This window comes from Neolamprologus multifasciatus, chromosome 13 (assembly GCF_963576455.1).
Source record: "Neolamprologus multifasciatus chromosome 13, fNeoMul1.2, whole genome shotgun sequence".
In the NCBI taxonomy this organism is placed as follows: domain Eukaryota; kingdom Metazoa; phylum Chordata; class Actinopteri; order Cichliformes; family Cichlidae; genus Neolamprologus; species Neolamprologus multifasciatus.
In genome coordinates, this window is record NC_140451.1 from 20,406,646 (window position 1) to 20,433,656 (window position 27,011).

A 27,011-nucleotide genomic window follows, 5' to 3' on the forward strand; every position below is an offset into this window, starting at 1 on the left:
ACATGTAAGCTAGTGTGTGTGATTGTGTGTGTGAGATGCTCCAGTCACAGACACACAAAAAACTTGGAATGGAGATGGAGCATTACGTCTGGTGGGATGTTGCTGGTCAGAGTGCACACTTGTGCAGAGTGCTTCTTGTTCCCACTGACCCATGTGGACAGTGACTCTGCAGGGCTGTCCTGGCAAACTGAAAACAGTTAAATATGAATAGGGTCCTTAACTATAAACAGTTAAGAAAATGCACTCTGCAACTTCTCAATAAATATTTTAGGGTGAAAGAGCAAAATTGTGCTGACAGTGATATACGTCCTTCTACCCAGCACATTTGTCAGGGCCTTTCATTTCATGTATTTATTTATTTCAAACTTGGTTCAACAATTGAAACAGCTTTATCTTTTCATACACAAAAACTATGCGTTACCTTGATATAACGCTGCAACCATGCGTGAAAAGGTGCAGGAAGAAGAAAAATATTCTTATTAAACCCTGCCCCCTATCTGCAATCCAACTAATATTACAAGTGGGCCTATAAACCAAGGAACACACTGGCATTTATCTACAGATCCTAGCACAGAACAACCAACCAAATTACAATCAGCAATAAACCACAACACATAATAACAAGGAGAAAAAATAAGTTAACATTGGCAGAGTACAGGGGCACCTGTCTGTCTCAGGGCTAAGAGAGTTAGGGTAACAAATCTATTGTGGGCGATCGTGGCTCAAGAGTTGGGAGTTTGACTTGTAATCGGGAGGTTGCCGGTTCGAGCCTACTGCCTACTGGTGGGGTCAGAGGGCGCGGTGGCGCCAGTGTCCGGCAGCCTCACCTCTGTCAGTGCGCCCCAGGGTGGCTGTGGCTACAATGTAGCTTGCCATCACCAGTGTGTGAATGTGTGCATCAATAGGTGGATGACTGGATGTGTAAAGCGCTTTGGGGTCCTTAGGGACTAGTAAAGCGCTATACAAATACAGTCCATTTACCATTTACAACTGTATGTGTGACTATGGGTTTCTGTGCTTACAGTCCTCTTCTGGGATGTGGGGGCCCCTAAGGCTTAGGAAGGTTTCCAATAGCAATGTGAAATGATTCACTAGAGTTGCTGTCACTTGGTATTTCTATCAATACGCTGTCTTCCTCTGCTTGTCAACCACTATGATGTTGGTTAGCCATCACCAGTTTGTCCGCCTGTATCTGGAAGTCCCACAGGATCTTGGCTTGGTCATTCTCCACCACCCTAGGGGGGTGCTTGGACCTGGGCCTGTGGCTCGGTTCACTCTGACACAGCTGGCTGCTGGCAGAGCCCACGGGCAAGCCACTGCAGCCCCCTCTGACTTCTGCTCCGTGGCTGCTGGGTGTCCCCTCATCTGGGGCTCTCCTCAGCTCCTCCCAGTAGGGTGGCACAGAAATGATAAATTATTATTAATGGAGGAAACATTAGCATCATTTTTCACAGTACAAATTCTGAAAAAAAGTGGTGTAAGTAGGCATACAAATGTGTGATGTAGTTGCCTAGATCAATATGTGCAGGAAATGACCAAAAATATTTTCTCTTGTGCAATGATATGAAATGCTAATTTTATATAGAAAGTTACAATATTGTCTCAAATCACACCTACCCTTTAAAAGAGAAGTATTGGTTGGTACTCTAGCATATCCTGATATAATTCAGTCAAGTGTAACAAGTCTTTAATCCCTAAAAAATATCTCAGACATAATTAGGCAAGTAATTGCATATTTTACCACAAAAATGGAGAATTTTTTTTTTTTTTTATCTTTAGCTACTTCACTTTTCTCGTGTTTCTGTTTCTCAGAGGCAAAGCCGGGAAGTAACAAAGTACAAATATTTCGTTACTTATTTAAGTGGAATTTTCAGGTATTTGTACTTTATTTTTCTGGCAACTTTACGCTTTTACCTCCTACATTATATATGTATATATATATATATATATATATATATATATATATATATATATATATATATATATATATATATATATATATATATATATATGTGTGTGTGTGTGTGTTGTGTGTACATATATATATATATATATATATATATATATATATATATATATATATATACATATACTGCTTATATTGTCAAAACAGACAGAGTTACTTCTGGTTTGACGCATTTGAGCAGAGTTACTATTTCACATCACTGCGGGCCTTCAAACATCAAACCAATCTGAGGTCAAACAGTAACACATGAAAGGCAATCCTGTGTGTTAATCACCGAGAAGCAAACTGTGTGCTATGGTCAGAGATTAAAGTGGGCTGGTTAATTATTATTTTGGACACGACACTGAATGACTGCAGGTGTCCATAACTGCAGATGCAGTACTTCAGCAACTATAGCTAGCCCTACAGAAGAAGAGCGAATAAAGTGAGTAATATTTTTAAGTACCAAATACAGCATTTCTATCAGCGTAACCCTTGTGGTGTCCTTGGATCAAAAATGGTCCCTAGGTGAATGGCAAACAAGCATATGAGAATCCCGAGGACACCACAAACATCAACAAACATACAAAGTGTTTGTGTGCAGTTTGTCACACTGTGTGTTGCTAGCTAAAGGTGCAACTGCTGTTTTTCACAGGGGGAGAAAAGAAAGACGGCTAACTTCACTCAGAGAAAGATAAGAAAGACAGGACAGGAGAGGAAGAAGAGAGGTTAGATTTAAAATTAAGGATGCTCAGTGGAATTTGACAAAGTGGAAATTTAAAGCTTACATGTAAGTCCTCATGTTTTTAAATTAGATATTGGATCTATACATATGGCATTTTGTTTTTAACAGTCTGACTGAAATAAAGTTTGTATTCCTATGTACTAATATCATTACATTAATATAGCATAAGGTATATTAGCTTTGCACAAATGTTCTTTAAGGTGCTACTTTTACTTTCTAACTTTGAGTACATCTCAGAGTCCGTACCTTTCTACTTTTACTTGAGTAAAGAATAGAATCAGTACTTCAGCTTTTAATGGCGTATTTTTTAACACTAGTATCTGTACTTCTACTTAAGCACAGAATGTCTGTACTTTTTCCACCTCTGCTCAGAGCTAAGTTGCTAAATGTGATGATGAGGATGTGATATACAGCTCTGTGGTTATTGTAGGTCAGCAAACCACACAGAGGGTACATGCTTCATCAACACTGTTTCTCACACACTGAAGTGTTTGTTCTTTGTACACATTTTCACCGCATGTGCTGGATGGCAGTGTTGGTTTTTCCACTGGTCAGATCACTACTTTATATTGAAATATTCTAAAGAGTAGCAGCACATTTAACTCCAAATCTTGAATTAGTGTCAGGTGGACCCCTTGTGAAAAATCAATATAAAAATATTAGTAATCAACTATCTGTGAGTCCTGGTATTCTGTCTGTTTCAGCCTAGAAAAGAAAAATACAAAGTCAACATCATGTATAAAAAGTATTAAAGAAAGATGTTTGTGGGCCAGAAGGGGTGGGAGCACTGGGAACGTATGTGTATCTCTCATGAGAGATAGAGACACTCAAATGAGTCAGGATGAAGTCATTAGGAGCCCACATGGCAATCCAGGAAGTTATTTAGAGCCAGATCTGCAGAGTTTTTATTCTGTGTTTGCATTGTTTATACTGTGATTTATTTTTAGTTACTTGAAGGAAGCTCTTGTTTTTTTGTTTTTGTCTGTTTTTACAAATTATGAAATTATGAAAAATGAATTCTGGGTCAGTAAATCTTTAAATATTAGCATATCTTTAGATTAAACATAAAAGTTCTTGTTGGACAAGGTGGTGTTGACATTTTGTTGGGCCAATCATTCAATGCAATCTTCAAAGTTTACAAAAATATAATTAACAACAGTTCATCAAAATAAGTAGCTTTTAATTGAAATGTTAATACAAATTTAATTAAATACTGAAAGGGCATGCTTTCTCCAGGTGCAAGGCAGCCTTAAAAGATGCAAATGAGGGAAAATCCTTTACAGCTTTAACAGAAGTAAACATTTTTTGGTTAGTTTTTTTTAAGCCAAAAACACAGCAAAACAGTCATTAATGGCCTCTCAGCGTGTTAAAAATGTCCAGAAATATAACATAAACAAGAAAGAGAACGTAACTTTTATGACATCGATTTTAAATAAAGATTTTGTGTATTTAGTTGTTTGGTATTCTTTTGACATTTTAACACAGTGTTACCTGTTTAAGGTAAATAATTATTGTAAATTTATTACAATAATTTCTAGTTCATTTTCATGGACATTTTGATCTGTCACAGTAAAAAAAAACCACAGGGCTGCACTCTGTTTATTGCACCGAATTATTTCCTTGTGAGCATGGTACTAAAAGAATAATAAATTACAATGTGAAATATTATACTCAATAAGTAAATATGTCTGGGAGTAAAATGCTGAGTGCTGCGAAGCCCTCTGAAACTAACACTTAGGGGTAATTCAGAGAGTTAACATGCGAGATAAAGCATTCAGTGTTGCAAGTGAGATCAGGCTGACACTGTTTAATCTTTCTGTAAATTATATTTTCTCAGTCAGGAAGAGGTGATAACATAACATAAATAAAAAAATCTCATTATCCCCAATAAACTGTAAGCATCAGCATCAAAGGATTATCCTAACCTCTATTTTCAGATTTTGTGATAACTCATAGCGCATTTTAAACATTTTTGTTTTTATATCACTCCCAATTCGTGCACTTTTAATGTTATTCAGTGTTATTATATTATGAGAATGCATATTCTTATTAGTAAATGAGTCCATAAAGATTTTGAATATTGTGGATGATAATTTTTATATTTTGTCTACAGCAGAAAAAAATACAGCTTGTAGTAGAGGAACTAGGAGGAAGGCAGTTTGAAGTGTTGCATTTGCACATTGCATGAATTCAAAAATAGATCCAGATTTGACTGTGGTTCCTGTGTTTTAATTCTACTCACTCACAGGCATGGCTGCTCATCTCATTGTTCTTCTCCTCTTCAGTGTGCTCAAAGGTTGGTCACAGCAATCATTTAAATACCTCATGTTTCAGTGACTAATCTCAGCAGATTATTACATTAAAGACATTTTGTATTATTCGCTTTTGTACTTAACAATGCTCTAAGTGTCCACATGTACAAGAGACAAGTGAAAGAAAAATGTTTTAATTAAACATAAACATGAAGATTATTAATTTGTTTATATTTATTTATTTGTGCCTGTTGCAGGAGTTCACAGCATAACTACAGTCAGCAAAGTATCAGTTGAAGCTGGAAAATCTATCTCCATCCCATGTCTCTATGAGTCACAATATATAGACCATGTGAAGTACTTGTGTGAAGGATATATATGGGACTCCTGCAAATATGTAGTAAAAACGAATGAAGCAGACCCTTTAGGAAAATATTTAATCTCTGATGACAAAACCCAGAAAATTTTCACCGTTATTATAAACGAGCTGACAGATAAAAACACTGATTACTGGTGTGTGGTGGCGATTGATAATGGACCAGATTATGGACAGTATTTTCAACTGTTAGTTATCGGTGGTAAGTGCCTATTTTCATGCACATTTCAAATAGTTTATCATTTCCGTCAGAAAAATGTAAGTTTTTCAGAAAGACTGAATGTGCTCTTATTTTTAATTAATTCATTTGATATAAAGTCTGAATTACCAATGAATTTTTTATTGAGCACTTTTTAAAATCTGTTCATTTTTTATTTGTTTTAACGGTAAGGTACTCCTAGTGTCTACGTCGATTATCAGAGGATTACAGGATATATTGGAGAAAGCATAACCATCAGATGTCACCACAGTAACTCTGGAGCAATGAAGTGGTGCAGGCTGGGCAGGAACTGTGTGACAGGATCATTTGGATCCACAGATGGAACAACAGTGACCACTTATATGAGGGAACAAAATGTTTTCACAGTGACCATGAGTGGACTAAAGTCAGAGGACAGTGGCTGGTATTGGTGTGCTGAAGGGGACATTCAGATACCAGTTTATTTAAATATTACAGAGAAGCCAATTACTAGTACTACTACTGCAGGTAATAATACATGGGGAAAAAAATTCATGAATTCTACATATTCTAAGTGTTAGGACTGTAAGAGGTATTAGCATAATAATCGTTAGAGTACTGTACTGATGATGATGTTACTGACTTGCTTGCTCCCCCTTTTTATCCAAAGAACCATCCTCTTTAGTAAGACACTCCGGCAGATCAGCTTTAGTGCCTATGTTACAGACCATACAGTAAGAGGAACTAGATTAAAAGTGCTGCCGTTTAGTCTTAAGCAAACAAAAACCAGGAAATACACTCAGCACACTAATATGATGGATGATGCGACAAAGAAAAGAAACGAACTGAGGGCTTAAACATGCACATAAGGTAAGGGCAAAGAAGTGACACCTGGAGAACCAAAGTAAGCAAAACTGAACATAATGCACACAGAATAAAACACTATTAAAATACAGCAGAATATAGCAGAATGCAGGAACAGAAATGCAGACTTGATAAAGACAGAAAGGGAAACACACAGAGACCAGACTGACTTACAAAGATCCTAGGGACCAAACGCAGAGATGAGACAAGGACAGACTGGACACAAAAGGGAATTACCAGAAACCAAGGAAGAGAACTTTTTTTTTTTTTTTTACCAAGGAAGAGAACTAAAAACAAAATTCAGAAGGGCTGGGACATAATACTATACTCAAAGGGAAAAAAAAACAATATAGAGCTGTAATGGAAATCACTTCATAAAATACTCAAGCTCGGAACGATTACAGTACCCCTACCTTCCCCCTGGAGACAGGCATGGGTGCAGGGACAGGACGGACACCTGCCGTCCCCACCCAAGGAACATGTATGGGTGCAAGTGTTTGCAGGGTCTCAGCGTGGGAATAGGGATGGGTGAAGGAGTGGGGTCAGAGGTGGTCTCAGGTGGAATAATAGTTTCTTGTGAGCCTACAGTCTTGAAACATGAAGGCTAAAAATAAATAGTCTTTGTGTGTAGAAAGCTACTCAAGTAAATGCTAAACCTCTATTTAGCCTTAAATGGTGCCCATATCACTTTCACTAAATGACCTTTGAAATCAAGCACTTTACACTTAAGCATCCATCCATACCTGGAGGGAACCCACCCAAACACAGGGATAACATGCAAACTCCACACAGCAAGACCCCAGCCTGATGGTGGAATTGAACTCAGGTCTTTCTTGCTCTGCAGCAACAGTGCTAACCACCATGCTGCCCACTTAAGCCTTTTAAGTTTAAGCAGTTTAAGACTACTTGTATTGTTAAATACAAACATATGCTACCAACATAAGTTACCATAGATTATTTTTAACTCATGTACCTAAGCATGTTACTTCCTCTTGTGTTTAATGACCAAAATATAATATTTGGAATGCCTAAACAGTGTCAGCCTAAACTCGCATTCAAATTCAGTTACAGGCATTTAATCAGGACTGCTTTGTGTTGCGTATTAACTTCATAACAACATCATTTTGAAAGTGCTTTCCCCCACCTGACAATTTGTCATAGACAATATTTATTTGTTGAGTTTAACATTATCCACTGTTTATTATTATTATTTTGGTATCGTGTACCATGCTCACAGGGAAATAACCCAAAAGACTTACTATCTCTGTAGCTGATGAGCTGCCTGAAACGCCTTCAGTTGATCCAGAATGCTACAGCAGGTGTACTGTCAGGAAGTGAGAGCATATTTCTCCTTCTACTGGCATCTCTTCGTTGGTTTCCTACTGAGTCTCTCAATGGACATTGGAGAAAAAAAGTATCGCAAAAGTTTTATGAGATCCTGTGAAAGACTTTACCCTCTGCATTTATCGTACCTCCATTGGTACCTGTAAAGCTGTGCAGAGTACTGTGACTGGTAGTCAATCAAACAAAGTATGGCTTGCAATCCACTTACACCAAGAACTCTCTTCAGATGTCTCTCACTTATATAAAAACTGTGCAGTGATTTAATATATTCATAGTTTAGTTCAAGCTCAAAATAAAAATCTATGAATCTCTACTGCAGGTGAGGTATGGTTGTTTCGAGGGCTGGACTGGGAGGAAAAAATGACCCAGACATTATTAGTCCAGGTGGCCAACCATTATTGCTCAAATAAATAAATAAGTGAATGAATAAATAAATATGTGAATTTAAATTTTATTTCATTAGTGGTGTTGAAACTTGGGGCGATCGTGGCTCAAGAGTTGACAGTTTGTCTTGTAATTGGAAGGTTGCCGGTTCAAGCCCTGGCTCAGACAGTCTCGGTTGTTGTGTCCTTGGGCGAGACACTTCACATACTGCCTACTGGTGTTGGCCAGAGGGGCCGATTGCGCAATATGGCAGCCTCGCTTCTGTCAGTCTGCCCCAGGGCAGCTGTGGCTTGTCTACACCAGTGCGTGAATGTGAGAGCGAATGAATAGTGGAATTGTAAAGCGCTTTGAGTGTCTCAAAAAGCACTATATAAATGCAATCCATTATTATTATTAAACTGCAGCCTGTTTCGCTGGATGCGCTCGCACTGAACTGGTCCGCCTCACTGACCCATTAACGGACACCTCCGGAGCATTAATGCCACCTCATTTGTTCTGCGGGTGACCATTAAGAGTTGAAAGCCTTTTACATTAGCCCCCTTCCGCAGCTGTGCAGCCCCTAGCGCTGGGCCTGGAGATGAGTAAGTACAATGATCACTCAAACAGTAAAGTAACACTCACTCCAGCGTGTCCTTGAGTAAACCTTTGTATAAATGTGCTACTGGACTTCGTAGTTTTTGGTAGAGCTGGAGAGAGATGAAGGCGGAGAAAAGCGGAGCTGCTGATCTTCCTGCCACGCCGTGAAGGTGGGTAAACAACCCCACCAGGTGGCTAGTTTAGTTACATCTATGTGGGTCTCCAGCTTAACACGCAGGAGCAGTGATCGTGAAAAGCAGCTTTGTGGGAGACTGTTGTAAGTATTGGTAACATGGCTTCCAGAAAACAGAAGTTGTCATTTATCTTTTACATCATGCCATTTCTCAAGACTTTTAACAAAGTCGTTTTTAAGATATTACAAATACAGTCAAACCAAACACAACAGGCTATGTATAAAATAGAGAGATATACTCTAAAATATAAATAAATACAGCGAAATACTGAATGAATAAAGTACAAAAACTTCAGTTGAAAGGTTTGCAGTGATATTTTATTTCTTGTTTGTCATTATTAATCTGTCATTATGTCTACACAGCACAGATAGGCCTACATAAAAACGTTGATGCCCCCCTGGTTGGTGCTGTGCGCTGTAGCAAAGCGTCAGCAAGGCGCCATATGGAGGCAAATATCTATATTCAATTAAATGTCATCATAAGCCATTGACTTTCCAACCTATCTGGATACAGTTTGGTTCATTAGAAATGCCAGACTTAGAAATGTTTAATATGTTTCCAGGTTTCACATCAAAATCAAAAATGCTTTCTGTGGGTTCTGTTTATGATGTTCTGCTTCAAAAACTGAAAAAAGGTAAAAATCACTTTAAAACTTTGAAATCAGAGCTGCAAACTGTTTCTGCTTTCGGAGTCCAATTATATTGTATATCCATCATAAATATATTATTTTCTGCATTTAATCTGTGTGTATCTTTTTCATTCATGTCTGGGTTTTAACTGAATGCCAGCATTTAATGTAATATGTTTACTGTCCCTGCACTGCATTTTTGCCACAACAGAAGAAAACGCAAACACACAAAGCCCAGATAGCAAGGAGACATTGAACTGATGTTGATTTTTCATCTGATCCATCATTATGGTCAGGATTGAAATGTCAATGCAAAATCAATGTTGAAACAAAATTAGCATACTGATGAAACCTGACATTGACATTGAAATAACATTGGTTTCCTATTTGTGGATCATACACAATTGTGCTTTTTGCAGGTTTAAGTATTGCTGGTAATTTGCAGTGCTTTAGTATTGGTACAAATACCTGTTAGGTACCGATTTTTAATAATGAGTTTATTGTTGTTTCAATAGTAACCAAGGGAGCAAAGGTAATGGAAAATTAACATCAGAATTCAAAAGTGATTCAATATCAGAATCTAACATTGTTTCAACATTAACAGTGTTTAAAAATTTGGAGTCGAGCAAGAGTGACGAGTGACTAAACATTGTTTCAATGGATATTTGCTATCTGGATATTTGCTATTACTATCTGGTAGTTTTGAATTTGTCTCTACAAAGATTTTTGACTCGTTTTGAACAAAAAAAAAACTGTGTTGGTTTGTTTTGCTATGTCTCAAAACAACTATCAACTCAGATTCAGAGGACCTGTCGCGAAATCGATCAATGTAGAGCAGTGTTACAAACCACGGAGGCCCCAGAAAAGTGCAATCAAACGGTGAGTTTATTAACAACCAGGAGAAAACATCAGCATATGTCTTCTGACAAAAATACATGTTGAGAACACTTATAAAGCAGTGGGGTATATGCCCCCCCATGGCGTCAATTACAGATTAAAATAGGTTAAAGACATTAGTCACAGTTAATGGTACATCTTGTACATCTTTAATGGCTATAAACAGACATAGAACTTCTCTTTTCTATAACACCTTCCATACAAGGTAATAAACTTCAAGCCCTCAGAGTCTCTGGGGCTAATTATTGACTCTGGTCATCTGTTGCCAAGTAGACTAAAATACAGTTAGAAGCTAAATGAGTTAAGGCCTCAGGCCTGACACATTCCTAGATTATATGTGTTATATGTATTGTAAGCATGTATTGCAGTTATCCTTCTATGCTCTAGTCTCTAACACAATAGAATGTGAAGACGTCGCGCTTCACAAAGCTTAAGACCCTCTGTAGACTAAGCAACAACTCTTAATGAGCACAAATACTATGCAATGTGTATGAAATACTTCTGGCCGTACTTGTAAAAAAAGTTAACACAATGGAAGGATCCTCAAATGAACATCTTTAATAAACAACTTTAATACAATATCAATACTGTGAGAAATATTATTAAATGAAATAATGCTGTAAAGAATGTTAATGGGGCGGTTGTCAATTATAATGATGCAGATTATATGGCAGCAATAAAAGAATTTCTGTATCTCCACCACTGCGGTGGGCAGTACGGTCCCCCCGGTGAATACAATGGTCTCAAAAGAGCTTTTGAGAACTGCAGGAGGGAAAATCTTCATCTACGAGAGAGCACGTACCAACTGAAAAGTTGCCTAAATGGTCTTCTGGCAGAGAGGAGGAATTTATGCCATAAGGATGGGCTTGTAGCTCTTAGAGAAGAAATGGAGTCCAAATACAAGCAACTGGAGAAAAGAAATGAAAAGCTAGAACAAGAAAACAAAATACTAGAAGACGGGAATCAGCTAGACATGTATGACTTGAAGGAAAAGGTAGAGGCATACACAAGAATTGAAGCAGAAAATGAGTACCAGGATTTTCTAAGGGAGATACATTTGGAAGAAGTCCAAAATTTTTATAGGAGAAATGTCAAGACTAGGAACAGAAGCAGGCACTGTTGGAGGACAAAAATAGAGAAATTGAGCAAGAGAAGACAAAATTAGAGGACAAAAATAAAGAATGGCAGGAAGACAAGACAAAACTAGAGGACAAGAATAAAGAATTTGAGGAAGGAAGAGAAGGAAAAAGTATAAGGCAAATATACATAGCTTGAGCAGAAGCATAAAGAAGTCCAAGACAATGAATAACTTGAGAGGATTTACAAAGAACTGCAGAGCAGAAACAGTGAAATCCAGGAGGATCAGAAAAAGCAGAAACATGAGGAACTTGAACAAAAGAGCAAAGAACAGGATGGAAAATTTAACAAACTGCAGGAAGATTGTGAGAAGATCCAAGCAGACAATAAAGACCTCAAAGAAAAAAACACACTGGAGATGAAAAATGAGTTGCAGGTGCAAGAAATCAAAGCATCGTATGATCTGACTCCTAAACAAACAGCGACAGGGGATGATTATGGGCCTCCTCCATCACTTTTTGAGCCCCGTATTCCGGCCTATCTGTGCCAACACGCCGGATCTTTGACGTGAACGACGCGAGCCGGCTCCTTATCGCGAGCCGTGGGTTGTTTTTGGTTTTTTTCTCTTTCTCTCACCCTCTCTCTCGCGCTTTTTTCCCGCTTCACTCCGCACGCGAGCCTTGTGCTTTGCGCTGGGCAGAGGGGCGGTAGCGGGAGGGAGAGATGGAGAAAGAGAGCCAGGGACAACCAGTGTTGCCAACTTAGTGATTTTGTCGCTATATTTAGCGAGTTTTCAGACCCCCTTAGCAACTTTTTTTCTAAAAAGCGACTAGCGACAAATCTGGCGACTTTTGCTGGTGTTATTGGAGACTTATGACAACTTTTTGACATGAAACCACGTATCGCTCTTACTGTCAACAAGCAGCTGGTGCTTCCGTGGGCACATCGCCCAAGTCAAAGCGCTCACAGGCGGTGGATAGTCCTCACACAGCAGTCGCCCCCAGCAGCTGTCAGAGCAGATGTTGTTCACCCTTACGCGTACAAACTGCAAATGAATCGCGCATGAGCGAAGCCACTGTTCCCGCCCTAGGGAGCAGCGGTAAATGTTCATTTTTCTTTGTCTAAAATAAATCAGTGCACTAAAACATCATTCCAACATAGTCACTTGCTCATTTCCTCCATCGTGTGTGTGTGCCTCTCTGTGACATAAGCTAAACATCTAGCTAGCTAGCTCATCATGTCTCAGTCTAAACTGTACACTCAAAAATACAGGAAAGAGTGGGAATCAAACCCTGAATTTAAGGGCTGGTTGAAGCAGTTTATTGGAGATGATACACGTGCATACTGCCAGTATTGCAAGGCGGATTTCTATGCCAAACTGAGTGATGTGAAAAAACACATGCTAACACAAAAACATACTCAAAAGGCAAAGCATTATAACAGTTCCACCCAAATGAAACTGCAGTTTCTTACTAAAAAAACAGACTCTTGAAAAAAGGCCGAAGCCACCATGGCATTAGCTATTGCTGAACACTGTTCCATGCTGGCATGTGATCATATTGGAAAGGCATGTAGAGCTGCTTTCTCAGACTCCACTGCTGCCACCCATTTCAAAATGCACAGAAATGTACAGAAATGATTAATAGTGTTCTGGCACCATACTTTCTGAAAAAGTTGGTTGCAGATGTGGGTGATCAGCGTTTCAGCCTCCTCCTCAATGAGTCCACAGATATAAATGTTTCTAAGTATCTGGGGGTTGTTATAAGGTACTTTAGTGACACCAAGCAGACAATTGTGTCCACTTTTCTAGGGCTTGTTGAGTTGGAGTGTGTGTGATGACAGGGATTAACAATGGGGTCCATAAAGTGCTGAAGGAGGAGTATGGCCTCAAAGATCTTGTTCTTATTCGCTGTGTATGCCACTCTCTGCAGCTTGCTGTAAGTCATGCTTCCAATGACACCATACCCCGTAGTGTGGAGTACTTGGTATGAGACACTTATAACTGGTTTTCAGTATCTCCAAAGCACAGGGAGGCCTACAAGGCCATTTATGAGACTATCAACTGTGGGGAGAAACCTTTACAGATAACCAAGGTGTGTGCCACAAGTTGGCTCTCCATTGAACCTGTGGTTTCACGCATTTTGGACCAGTGGAATGAGCTTAGGCTGCATTTTGCAGTCACCAAGTCCAGTGAACACTGCTACATGGCTGACGTTTTATACTCCATGTACACTGACCCTCAAAATATCTTGTACATGACTTTTCTGAAGTCAGTGCTGGGAGAGGTACAGACCGCCATCAAGGCTTTTGAAGGAGAACAGGTAGATCCTCTTAAACTACTTTACAGCTTGGTTAGCTTGATCAAGTCTGTGAGCAGCAGGGTGCTGAATCCACTGGCAAATGTTGATGTACTCAAAGAGCCAATAGAGGGATACATCAGTTCCAAACCATACCTTGGTTACCTTTTTGAGTCGAAAGCAGCAGAGTTGCACCTTGCGCCTGAGGATGAAAAAAATGTCAGAAAGCGGTGTGTAGCCTTTACCATATCCCTTACTAATGAGTTGAGGGTGAGACTGCCGGACAATATTGAAGCATTGCAGTACATGTCAGTTTTCAATGTGGAGGAAACTCTAAAGCACAACAAGAGCCCTGGAGAAATAGAAAATATTGCTAAACTCCTTGGCTTCTCCCCTGAAGCGATAGATAAGATTGTCCATCAATGGCGTACCATCCATCTTAGTAAATGGAATGAGACAAAAAACACAATGGACTTCTGGAGTGAGATTTGGAAGTACAGGGATGCAGATGATATCAACCCATTTCAAGAACTTGCAATGGCTGCTGTGTCTGTGTTGTCCTTGCCACACTCAAATGCTGAAGTTGAGAGAGTATTCAGCCAGATGAGTGTGGTAAAAAGCAAACTTAGAAATCGGATGTCCCTGCAGAGCCTTAACTCCATCCTGTACATCCGATATGGACTGAAGCTGTCTGGTGAGGCTTGCTATGAGCACCAGCTGCCTGACAATGTTTTGCAGCTTTTTGGCACATCAGCTACATACTCATTTAAGTCAAGTGCTACAGTTGCTGAACCTGCAGTAGAGAATCTTGACAAAAATGAGGATGACCCACTCTTTCTGTGAGCCAGCACAGCCTGGATGTCTGGAAAAACAAACAAACAAACCCAATCAGCCTGAACTAGGACCGGACTAGTCCCCAGCATTTTTTCGCATTGCCACTGTTTATTTCTACTGTCTGTTTTTGGTCCATTTAGATTGCTAATGTAGTTTGTTAACAACATTATGGTTAAAAATGTTCTTCTTTTACCTTTATTCTTGTGTGGTTAAAAAGGAAAAAAAAAGCCCCCAAAAAAAGTAACTCCCCCAGAGTGCCTATTTTGGGGCACTTTTGCTGGTCCCAAGCCCGGATAAAGGAGGAGGGTGGGAATTATGATATTAAAACAACTTGTAGTTGTAAATATAAATGCCTAAATGCATTTAGGATGTTTTTCACTCACTTTATGTCTCGTCCATGGTGCTACTTCTCTCTCCTACAGATTAGTTTACGAGCATGACCAATTATGCAAATTAGGCGATGACGTCATTTAGCGACTTCTAGCGACTTCTAGGACAGCCAATAGCGATTTTCCTTACTGAGGAGTTGGCAACACTGGGGACAACAACGTCACATTAGAAAGGTATAGTAATCATCCACAACTATTTTCAGTTGCAGATGATAAAGGATTCAGAAAGTTTATTCATGCAGGCCCATATGACAGAGAATATGCATGTTCTTTTTGTTTTCATATTTTAATTTATATTTAATTGTGTTGTGGTTTGCAGTGTTTTGTGTTGTTTCACTTTAAATTTGTAAAAGGAAAAAGCTGGTATATTTAAACAGTTAAAAGTTGAAATGTGAATAGTTGATTTTTGTATTATATGATTTATTTATTACATTTTATGTGGAGTGAATAAATAAAAGTATATTTACGGTGGCCCCTACAGACAAAACACATACGAACTCCAAAACACGTACAAACCCCAAAACACGTAAAAACTCAAAACACGTACAAAAGACAACAGAGGTGCTCCAGGATGCTAGGCGCAGTGTTGAGCTTTTGTTACCTACTATAATACCTACTACCAACGACCAGATTTGGTGTGTGGTAGTAACAGATAAATGAACCTTTTTTAAAAATTATTTTTGAATATATATGAGTGCTTGTGTATAAATACACAAACAATACACGTATGCTTTCAATTGTGTTATTTAAGTCAGCGGTCCCCAATCCCCGGGCCTCGGACCGGTACCGGTCCGTGAGTCGTTTGGTACCGGGCCGCGAGAGTTGAGGCTCAGGTGTGAAATGTATGTTTTTCAGGGTTTTTATCGGTTTTCAGCGTTATTTTGTTATTGTTTTTATCGTTAACTCAGTTTTCCTGGGTCTTTTCACGTGTGTTATGAATAAATCTTCTTTTTTTTGGTACCGGTACTAGTTTTATTTTGTTGTATTTATCCGCGACACCTTAAAGGCCGGTCCATGGCGCAAAAAGGTTGGAGACTGCTGATTTAAGTGATCTAGGTAGCTCTATTTTGGAAGTTCAGTTAATGCTAGAAATGTGTTTTGGAGTTTGTCAGCTGAGCTGGCTTGTGTAGCCTCTAGGTAACAAAAGCTCAACATTGCGCCTAGCATCCTGGAGCACTTCTGTTGTGTTTTGTACGTGTTTTGCAGTTTTTACATGCTTCTGAGTTTTTACGTGTTTTGGAGTTTGTACGTGCTTCAGGGTTTGTACGTGCTTCAGAGTTCGTAGGTGTTTTGGAGTTTGTACGTGCTTTGTCTCTAGGGGCCACCGTAAATAAACTTTTATTTATTCACTCCATTTAAAATGTAATAAATAAACCATATAATACAAAAACCAACTAGTCACAGTTCAACTTTTAAGTATTTAAAATGTCAGCTTTTTCCTTTTAAACAAATTTAAAGTGAAACAACACAAAACACTGCAAACCACAACACAATTAAATATAAATTAAAATATGAAAACAAAAAGAAGATGCATATTCTCTGTCATATGGGCCTGCATGAATAAACTTTCTGAATCCTTTCTGAAAATAGTTGTGGATGATTACTATCCGGTCGTTAAGTGATGACGTGACGAATCCTACTTCCCGGCCTAAAGTAGTCTGCGTTTAATATAGCTTTTGTGTTGTTAACATGTTTAATGTTATGCATTTTCTTCTATTTAATCTCAAAAATCTCCTAAAACAGTCAGTGATCACTGTTGACCTCCCTTGGCTTTTATTACCGCTAATCATTTATTTAAGCTCAGTTTTTAAAACCTTAGGATGTAACTACAGCCCAGCCCATGCAGCAGTATATGAATGACTAACCTCGTATTGTGGATGGACTATCTCAGTTGTTCTCCTGGCTGAAGTTTGGTCCTTTTACAGCATCCTGCCATGCGATTACATTTGTTCCTGACCACCGAGAACATTCACGTTAACTTTTATCGAGTGGAAAAAAAGTTAGCTTGTTTATATTAAGCTAACATAGCTGTGTCGCTAGAGGTCACGTAGCACATCATTATATACCAGCTAGCCAAACTTCAGTAACCCTACAAACGTTACTGCTGTTTAGTTTTCTGTCTTCGTTTATGTTGGAAGTGATAACAGAGCTGTACCTTTTAATTTGTTTCCAAAACCCCGCAGTCAGGACATGCTATATTGTATTTAGATAGAAGCTAGCGAGCTAACTTCCTGCTAACTTCTAACTCCGTTAAATGTCATAAATTCCGTTTTCATGGATGCCTGGATGTTAAACTCAATTGTTACACCTGGTAGAGCAGAACGCTGATCAATTTATTAAAGATGAAAGACTTTAGACAATTTTTCAACTCTCAGTAATGCCATAGTGATCGTTTGATATATGGACCTGCAGCGGAGTTTAGGCCCAGACACGGCTAGTGACGTCAGACTTAACGACCGGATACCTTTCTAATGTGACGTTGTTGACCCTGGCTCTCTTTCTCTCTCTCTCCCTCCCGCTCTGTTCCTGTGCTACTGCGAGTGTAACTACTGCCCCTCCCACCTCTGCCAAGCGCAAGGCTCGCATGCAGAGTGAAGCGGAAAAAAATGCGAGAGAGAGGTTGAGAAAAAAAAAACCCACGGCTCGCGATAAGGAGCCGTCTCGCGTCGTTCATGTCAATGATCCGGCTCTAAGAGCCATTTCGTTCGAAACTGACACATCACTAAAATACAAATGTTGATGCTTGGAGCAAAAGGACAGGTCTATGCTTCTTGTGTTAGTTTAACGGACCGAAGAGCAGACACAAAGGAACAAAGAACTTGACTTGAGTGTTAAAGAGAAAACAAGCCTTTATTACGGCTGAATACAAGAAACAAAACAAGGCAACATGAGCCGTAGCGAAAACTAAACTAAATCCTAAACTGGGAACACTAGAACAGACTATGAACAACTATGAACATGATTTTGCACTGTGGCATGAGAGGAACTATGATATCAAAAGAACAAAAAATCATGAAAAAACCTTGACAAGATGAGATGGGTGGTAACACAGACGATCTGACGAAGACTGAAAGAACACACAGACTAAACTAAACATAGGGGAGTTTAGGGGAAGTGGAACACATGAGCAAACAGCTGACACAATAGACCATAATAACACCACAGGGGAAGTGTAAACTGACCACACAGAACATGGAAGCAAGATTTTCAAAATAAAAAGGAAACATGATGGGATGCAGAGATGATGCCAACTTGACCGCATGAACCAACAAGAGAGACTAAAACACAAAGGGTGATGACACAAAAGGACCTGATAAACAAAGGACTAAACACTGAGCAATTTAGGAGCTTTAAGATAACAAGATGAACTTAACATAAAGGAATGTCCAAAGTAAGAACATTGGCATCCTTGAAAGATACTGAGACTTTAATCTTATAAAGGCAGTTAATAGTGAGTAATAATTTATAGGATGAATCATCATGAATTTGCAAATTCTGATTTGAAATACCTCTAAATCACTGTGATTTTTAATTTCCACAATAATTAGTTAAGACAACAAAACACACCTTTCAGTTATTCATGTATTTTGAAACCTGGAATGTAAATGTGCCTGTTTCTAAACAACTTCTGTTGTTTGAATGTGCTATAGGATATAAATAAAATAGACGTGATAGTCAAAACAAAAGGTTCAGAATTTTTTTTTTATAGTGAATGTTTGAGTTATATATTTTTTATTTCCTAAAAAATAATCTATTTAACAGAATTCACAGGGCTGCATGCTAAACTTAGAAGACCTTTAATACACTATGTCAGACGTTCCCAAAGTGTGGGGCCCGCCCCCTAGGGGGGGCGCAGAGCCATTGCAGGGGGGGCGCGGCATGAAAAGGGAAAAAAAAAACAAAAAAAACAACAACGCTTGGACACTGCTAGCACGGGGCGCCCACACAAACGCAAAGCAGGAGATGAAGCATAGCTGAATATGTTTCCAAACGAACTTCATTCTAAGCCAAAGACTAGAAAATATGGTGAAGCACATCTTCCCTTTGGTTTTACCTGCACAAGTGCCGAGGTAGGTCTCCCTGCAGGATTGGTTTTCCCTTCGTCGGGAGCAGCGCTGGGCTGTTTAAATCACGGACAAACAGTATCCCACATTCTTGATTTGTAGTTCACAAACACTTGTTGTAATGACTAACTACTCCTGACATTTTGGAGATGCTAGCTCTTTATACAGTAAAGTTACAGTGGGATACAAATAATATCAGGCTGATCCTGCCACAATTTGTTCCCCCGGTTCAAATCACGGACAAACAGCATCCAACAGTTGTTTATGTTTTTGAACCCATCTTGCAGAGGGATTTTTTGAAAAATGTATTGATAGCAATGTTAAATATTATTACACAGGGAAAAAAAAACAACTACATGTAAAATAATTACACCGTGACGCCTCTGCCTTTGGAGGACGTGTTCTTGCGTGCGTGCGTGCGCGCGCGCGAGGGGGGGGGGGGGGCGCGAACATTTTTCTTGTAAAACAAGGGGGGCCCAGCAAAAAAAGTTTGGGAACCACTGCACTATGTAGTTCAGCTAACAAGCTAAATGTTAGTGAAACACCGTGACCAGGATGACTGAGAACTTACACAGACAAGAGGGCAAATACTCTTTCAAAGGCACTGTATATGAAAAATACTATTACTACTCTAATTAAATGGTTAAATGTATAAATGAACCATTGTTTAAAGAGGAAACCCTTTTAGTACCAATTAATCTTCTGAACACATAAATAGGACATCCAACAATCTTTCAAGGAGCACTGTGTTACTCTTAACTAATTAGTTCAAATCCAGTTCAAAAAAGAAAAAAATAATAGTGTCAATATGATATTTTCTCATGTTTGTATGGTATGTTTTTTATGGTATGGTATGATTTCCATGTTCGGCCACATATTTGAAGACAGTACTCCTACATTATAATATTTTACCTTGTGTTTCATCTTCACCTTCACCTCATTTAGTATCATGTAGGATGTCCAGAGGGTAATAATTCAGCATAACTTACCATTGCTGTGGCCAATGATTCTGCTTTGCTCTGCTCTAGTAAAACAAAACAGCTGTTACTGACTCTGTAACAATACACAATAATTCAAACGTGAATTTAAATCACAGTTCCATAAGACTTACTCTGTTTTAAAATGAACCAGAAGAACATCAAAATTAACAAGATCAGCACACCAAGAGGAACAATGAGGATCTTTAGGTCAAATGAAGCTCTGCAAAATGCAGTTTGAGAACACATAATTTAGTTTAGTGATGGGATTTCCGGCTCTTTTTAGAGAACCGGCTCTTTCGGTTTGGCTCACTAAAAAGAGCCGGCTCTTTCGGCTCCGAACCGGCTCTTCAGGTTGTTTTCTTGCTTTAATTAATTTATTATTAACAATAATATAAAATTATGCACAAAAGGAATTACTAATGTTAAAAAAAGTGATTTTATTTATATATGTTTATATATAAATATATGCGGTGGCCCCTAGAGACAAATATGTACAAACTCCAAAAAGCACGTACAAACTCCAAAACACATTTCTAGCATGAACTGAATTTCCAAAACAGAGCTACCTAGATCACTTAAATTACACAATTTAAAGCATGAAAGCATATGTGTATTGTTAGTGTATTTATACACAAGCATTCATATATAGTCAAATAATTTAAAAAAAATGTTTATTTACCTGTTATTACCACACACCAAATACGGTCGTTGGTACTTGCTGGCTTGTGTAGCCACTGGGTAACAAAAGGTCAACACTGCGCCTAGCATCCTGGAGCACTTCTGTTGTCTTTTGTACGTGTTTTGGAGTTTGTATGTGCTTCGGAGTTTGCACGTGTTTTGGAGTTTATACGTGCTTCGGAGTTTGTACATGTTTTGGAGTTTTTACATGTTTTGGAGTTTGTACGTGTTTTGGAGTTTGTACGTGTTTTGGAGTTTGTACGTGTTTTTACGTGTTTTGGAGTGTGTACGTGTTTTGGAATTTGTACGTGCTTCAGGGTTTGTATGTGCTTCAGAGTTTGTACGTGATTTGACGTTTGTATGTGCTTTGTCTGTAGGGGCCAACGTAAATATACTTTTATTTATTCACTCCACATAAAATGTAATAAATAAATCTTATAATACAAAAATCAACTATTCACATTTCAACTTTTAACTGTTTAAATATACCAGCTTTTTCCTTTTACAAATTTAAAGTGAAACAACACAAAACACTGCAAACCACAACACAATTAAATATAAATTAAAATATGAAAACAAAAAGAAGATGCATATTCTCTGTCATATGGACCTGCATGAATAAACTTTCTGAATCCTTTATTATCTGCAACTGAAAATAGTTGTGGATGATTACTATACTTTTCTAATGTGATGTTGTTGTCCCTGGCTCTTTCTCTGTCTCTCCCTCCTGCTCTGTTCCTGTGCTACTGAGTGTAACTACCTATTTGCTCTGTTGTTCTATTGTGGTAAATGTTCCATTTCCAGCAACAGTAGTAGTCGGTGTAGTTGCTGTAGTTAAAAAGAGTACTAACATTTATAAATGAATTGAATTCATATAGTTGTAGAGTTTAGTTGATAACTTACAGTACTTACTAGTAATTGGTTTTTCAGTAACAGTTAAATGTACTGGTATCTGAATGTCCCCTTTAGCACACCAATACCAACCACTGTCCTCTGACTTCAGTCCACTCATGGTCACTGTGAAAACATTTGGGTAGCTCATATAAGTGGTCACTGTTGTTCCATCTATGGATCCAGATGATCCTGTCACACAGTTCCTGCCCAGTCTGCACCACTTCATTTCTCCCGAGTAACTGTGGTGACATCTAATAGTTATGTTCTCTTCAATGTATCCTGTAATCCTCTGATGATCCACGTAGAGACTGGGGGTCCCTTCAAGGACAAACATTAAAATAAATAAAGTAATGAGTGGATAGAAGGACAAAAAATACAGATTTGAAAAACCATTGGCAATTTAGACTTCATGTCTATTTCTCTTAACTTTTAATAACAACCACTTTAAAATGTTAACAAAGATGGAACCTCACCACTGGTAACTGACAGTTGAAAATGCTCTCGATAATCCGGTCTATTATTAATCTCCACCACACACCAGTAATCAGTGTTTTTATTTGTCAGATTGTTTATAGTTACAGTAAAAAAAAATTGGTTTTTATCATCAGAGATTGAATATAGTAACTGTGGTGACATCTAATAGTTATGCTTTCTCCAATATATCCTGTAATTGTCTGATGATCCACATAGAGACTGGTGGTCCCTTTAATGAAAATAAATAAATAAATAAATACAAATTAAATCTATTAAGAATAAATAATACATAAATAAAATCAAAATAAATAGAGTAATAAGTGGAAAATGTATTGAAAAGTCAGTCTTCGCATTTATTCTGTAATCTGAAGAGAAAGAGCATATTCAGCCTTTAAAAAATAAAATAAAACTTGTTTTGTGCTTTGTCATAAAAAAAATAATAATTATTTAAAATATTTACAAAAATGAGCACTAACCAGTGGTATTCTTGAAATTAACACTCCTGAGTTAGGGTGAAGCAACAGTCGAAGTAAGTAGAACGCAGTGACACTGAATTAGATGTCAGAGCTTGCAAAGTTTGTCAACAAGTTGAGCATGGACACACACACATACACACCCTGCCCTTCTTTGCAGTGGATAAAGCCTGCCCCCTTGTGTGTGAATCAACATTGAACATTGAATAAGTAGCCCAGCAACATATTTAAAAAAAAACAAAAAACTTTTTGTGTTTCTTTTTATGATATGCATAAATGTACCTATCAGCTAGTGAGTGAGATATTCAATAAAAGTATTAGATTTGTTGAAGTGGATACTGGTTACAGAAACTGTAACTGTGGAAAAATCTGAGACAATTGTTGTTCTGAGAGTTTGGAGAGATTCTCCCTATGTGGCATAAATATTAGCTCGAGGTCTAAATATTAGTTTTACATACTTGTGTGCAAAAGTTTTGAGTCACTGCTTATTTCTTTGTATTTTGCTTCCAGACTTTTTTTTTATAAATGATCATAAGTACTTCAGGCCTTTTGAAGGTCGTTTTAATATTTTCTTTGGATATTGGCTGCTTTTCTTTTTTTTTTTTCAAACCAGATGTATCCATAAATCTTTAATGATAAAGAAGACAACATAAACATGATATTATACATGTGTAAAAAAAAATGACATAAAAAATTATATAGCCTTCCAGTTTTGTATGCTTTAACAGGTAGTGAGAATAAATTAAGTCTAATTACACACCCATAAAAACAGCTTAGCGATGAATGTCTTATCAATGAATATCATCCCATGTTAGCTTATCTGTAATTATAATACCAGAACTGGTAAATAGTAAATGCTCCATCAGTCACAAATGAGAATTTGAGTTCTTGTTTAAAAACCAAAATTTTAGAGGTGACAGAGAGAACATTGATCATTCTAAAGGAATGAAAAAGAATGAAACAATCAACTATTTCCCTGCTCATCTATATATTCACATTTTTCCCTTAAGCATCATCTGTTTACATTAGGTAATGATTTGTTTTCTGAAAAAGCAATGTGACCAATGTACACGAGACATAAAGACAGTCCATATAATAAAAAAGAAAAAAAACTTTAACACAATAAAAGCAGTAAGTTATCAAACGCAAACATGTCAACAAGACGGGACAAAATGTTGCAACTATGCACTGGTTTTTGCTGGTGTTCCAATGTTTTTTTTCACAAAGTTTAGGAATGTGTTTATGGCACACACAAAACTAACTGAATGGCAGAAAACAATGTCCATAAATCTAAACACACACACACAATTACAAGGAAAACAGGAAGTAAATAAAATAGGACAGAGACTTAACAAGACATGGAAACACAGGAAGGGCTTGGGTGAACTGGAAGAAAGGAATCAATCAACTCTGTACAAAAGATACAATAGTCTTACAACATAATGAACTAAATTAAAGCAAAAACTCTAAACAAGGCAAACAAGACCCAAAAAACATGATCCATGAGAAATAAGAAACAAAAATTATACTTAAACCCAAGAAAACTCAGCACCCTGGTCAGAGAAATAGAAACCCATGCCTTCAAGCTCCTGGCAAAAAGTTTTTGGTGATGTCAGAGCAGGCTTGGAGTTTTAAGTCAACAAAACATTGATAACACCCTATATCCCTCAGCACTCAGCAATCTTGCTCTGTAACTTTACATGTACTATCAATGCATTGCTGAGATGCTGTGGTTCCAAAATGTTTCCTTAGAATTGATTGTGGAAGATCGAGGTGAGAAGAAATTTCACAAACTGACTTGTTGCAACAGTCCTATCCTATTACAATACCATTACTGGATCAGTTCAGTGAGCTCTTTGGAGAATGCAAATCTTTCTAAAATGCAGGCATACTGCATGGCTCGGTGATTGATCTGCTGACAGTAAAAGAAAAATATTGCAGCATGTATCCTGCAAAAACATCAGTAAAAGGTAGATATAAAAAAGATAGAAAGGCCAAAAGTTCTAATATTTAAAGATTTCAGTAGTGATTGGCTAATGTGCATTGCCACATGCAACTTCTGTGTCTTTTGCCTCACCCTGAGAACACAGAACAGAAACAAATATGACGATTAGAAAGAAAAAGCAAAGACCAAGGTGACCAAATTTAAAGCGAATCATGTCTTATGAGGACAATGAGCAACATAACTTGAAAAGAGGGAAACAGTATGTGGGAAATGGTGTGTGTTTGGTTTTAGGTCTTTTAATATTTACCCTCTTGTTTCGTTGTGGTAACAACTGAACTCTACATAACTTCCCCATCACTTTCAGGAAGTGACATCTGGGGGAAAACAAAAGGAGTGGAAACAGAACACTTTACAGTTGTGTCATTCTTTAAGAAAAAAAAAAGTTAAAGTCTGCTTATACTCAAATACAAATGTATAGTTGTAGTATGTTAGGGTTACCTCGGGTGATTTTCTTCTTATGTTTCCCACATTGGCGTATATTACTTCCTGGTCCACCTGTGTAGGATAAACCAAATGTAATTTAGTGAAAGATTGAAAGGTGTCAGCCTGGTTACTCCAAACTCTTTCCATACAGAGCCTTAAAGGAGAGTTTATAATATGGAGATTATCCCAGAGAGTTGAATCTGGATGCTGTGTCCAGATGAACACAAATCAGTATAACTTACCATTGCTGTGGCTGATGAGTCTGCTTTTCTCTGCTCTACAAAAAAATAAAGCACCTGTTACAGACTCCATGTTAACAATGCAGAATAAATCCTAATGCAGTTTAAAGATTTTGAAGTAAATATTGTTTGGATTTCACTCAAAGTTTAACAAGACTTACTGTGTCTCAGTATCAACCAGATGAACAACACCACAATTACAATAAAGATCAACACACTCAGACGGATGATGAGGGTCTTGAGGTCAAATGAAGCTCTGCAACATGCAGTTTGAGAACACAATTTATTTTAGCATAACAATTATATTCAGCTGTAAAAGATTTTTAGACAAAAGAACAGTTCTGTCGCTAAATCTACTGCAAATATAAAACATATCTGACCTTTGTTGTTTATTTTTTAATGTGGTAATTGTTCTATCTCCAGTAAAAGTATGGGCAGTAGCTATAATTCAACAAAACAACCGTCAGTACTAGAGTACTGTAACAATGATTGTCCTAATATCTCTGAGAGTACTAACATTTATAAATGGCTGGAATTGATACATGTGTCAAGTTCATAATTACTTGCAGTACTTACTGGTGATTGGTTTCTCTGTAATATTTAAATAAACTGGCATCTGAATGTCCCCTTTAGCACACCAATACCAGCCACTGTCCTCTGACTGTAGTCCACTCATGGTCACTGTGAAAACATTTGGTTCGCTCATATAAGTGGTCACTGTTGTTCCATCTATGGATCCAGATGATCCTGTCAAACAGTTCCTGCCCAGCCTGCACCACTTCATTTCTCCAGAGTAACTGTGGTGACATCTAATAGTTATGTTCTCTTCAATGTATCCTGTAATCCTCTGATGATCCACGTAGAGACTGGGGGTCCCTTCAAGGACAAACATTAAAATAAATAAAGTAATGAGTGGATAGAAGGACAAAAAATACAGATTTGAAAAACCATTGGCAATTTAGACTTCATGTCTATTTCTCTTAACTTTTAATAACAACCACTTTAAAATGTTAACAAAGATGGAACCTCACCACTGGTAACTGACAGTTGAAAATGCTCTCGATAATCCGGTCTATTATTAATCTCCACCACACACCAGTAATCAGTGTTTTTATTTGTCAGATTGTTTATAGTTACAGTAAAAAAAATTTGGTTTTTATCATCAGAGATTGAATATTTTCCTGAAGGGTCTGCTGTGTTTGTTTTTACTACATCACTGCAGGAGCTCCATATATATCCTTCACACAAGTACTTCACATGGTTTTTGTATTGGGACTCATAGAGACATGGGATGGAGATAGATTTCCCAGTTTTCACTGATACTCTACGGACTGTAGTTATGCTGTGAACTCCTGCAAAGAAAAAATGCACATTTTAATAGAATAGTTCTGTTGTTTTCAGAATGAAATATTTTGCTAATAAAATAAAATCTCTTTTGCTAGGCTATTACAAATATTTATGCTATTGGAAATTGAAAATCAACAGAGATGCTAAGCAGATTTTTAAAAGCCCCTGCCACATACCTGTTAGTCCAGTGATGATATAAATAATCCTGAGACAGAGAGCCATATTGATAAGTGAGCAGACAAAACCTTATAAACTTCCTATTTTTCAACCATAAGTATGTCACTGCCACTGCAGTTGCAATCACTCTTCCTCCTATGTAAAACACTTCACAAAAGTGAGCTGACAAAGGACCAGCCCCTCCCCTATCTTCACTGTGCGCTTATGCACGTTGTAGGAAAACTTTAGTTTGGAAGAAGTGGCGAAAAGGTGGAGCTTGAAAACTGAGAGAAAACAA

The 27,011-nt window shown here is 37.8% G+C and overlaps 3 protein-coding genes across 3 annotated transcripts; 1 reads left to right on the forward strand and 2 right to left on the reverse strand.

The window, feature by feature from the left end:
• Positions 1–4,281: 4,281 nt before the first annotated feature.
• LOC146505482 (polymeric immunoglobulin receptor-like) lies at positions 4,282–6,618 on the forward strand. Its single transcript, XM_085182667.1, has 3 exons — positions 4,282–4,986; positions 5,200–5,520; positions 5,710–6,618. The coding sequence occupies exons 1-3, from the start codon at positions 4,941–4,943 to the stop codon at positions 6,075–6,077; spliced, it is 735 nt and encodes a 244-aa protein (XP_085038793.1). The 5' UTR covers positions 4,282–4,940; the 3' UTR covers positions 6,078–6,618.
• Positions 6,619–20,585: 13,967 nt separating this feature from the next.
• LOC146505483 (polymeric immunoglobulin receptor-like) lies at positions 20,586–22,232 on the reverse strand. Its single transcript, XM_085182460.1, has 2 exons — positions 22,070–22,232; positions 20,586–21,914 (listed from the first exon to the last, which is right to left on the reverse strand). The coding sequence occupies exons 1-2, from the start codon at positions 22,230–22,232 to the stop codon at positions 21,556–21,558; spliced, it is 522 nt and encodes a 173-aa protein (XP_085038586.1). The 3' UTR covers positions 20,586–21,555.
• Positions 22,226–26,779, reverse strand: LOC146505484 (CMRF35-like molecule 1). The gene is made up of 6 exons (XM_085182461.1): positions 26,734–26,779; positions 25,787–26,086; positions 25,372–25,488; positions 25,214–25,248; positions 24,987–25,043; positions 22,226–24,862 (listed from the first exon to the last, which is right to left on the reverse strand). The coding sequence occupies exons 1-6, from the start codon at positions 26,777–26,779 to the stop codon at positions 24,827–24,829; spliced, it is 591 nt and encodes a 196-aa protein (XP_085038587.1). The 3' UTR covers positions 22,226–24,826.
• Positions 26,780–27,011: the final 232 nt, after the last annotated feature.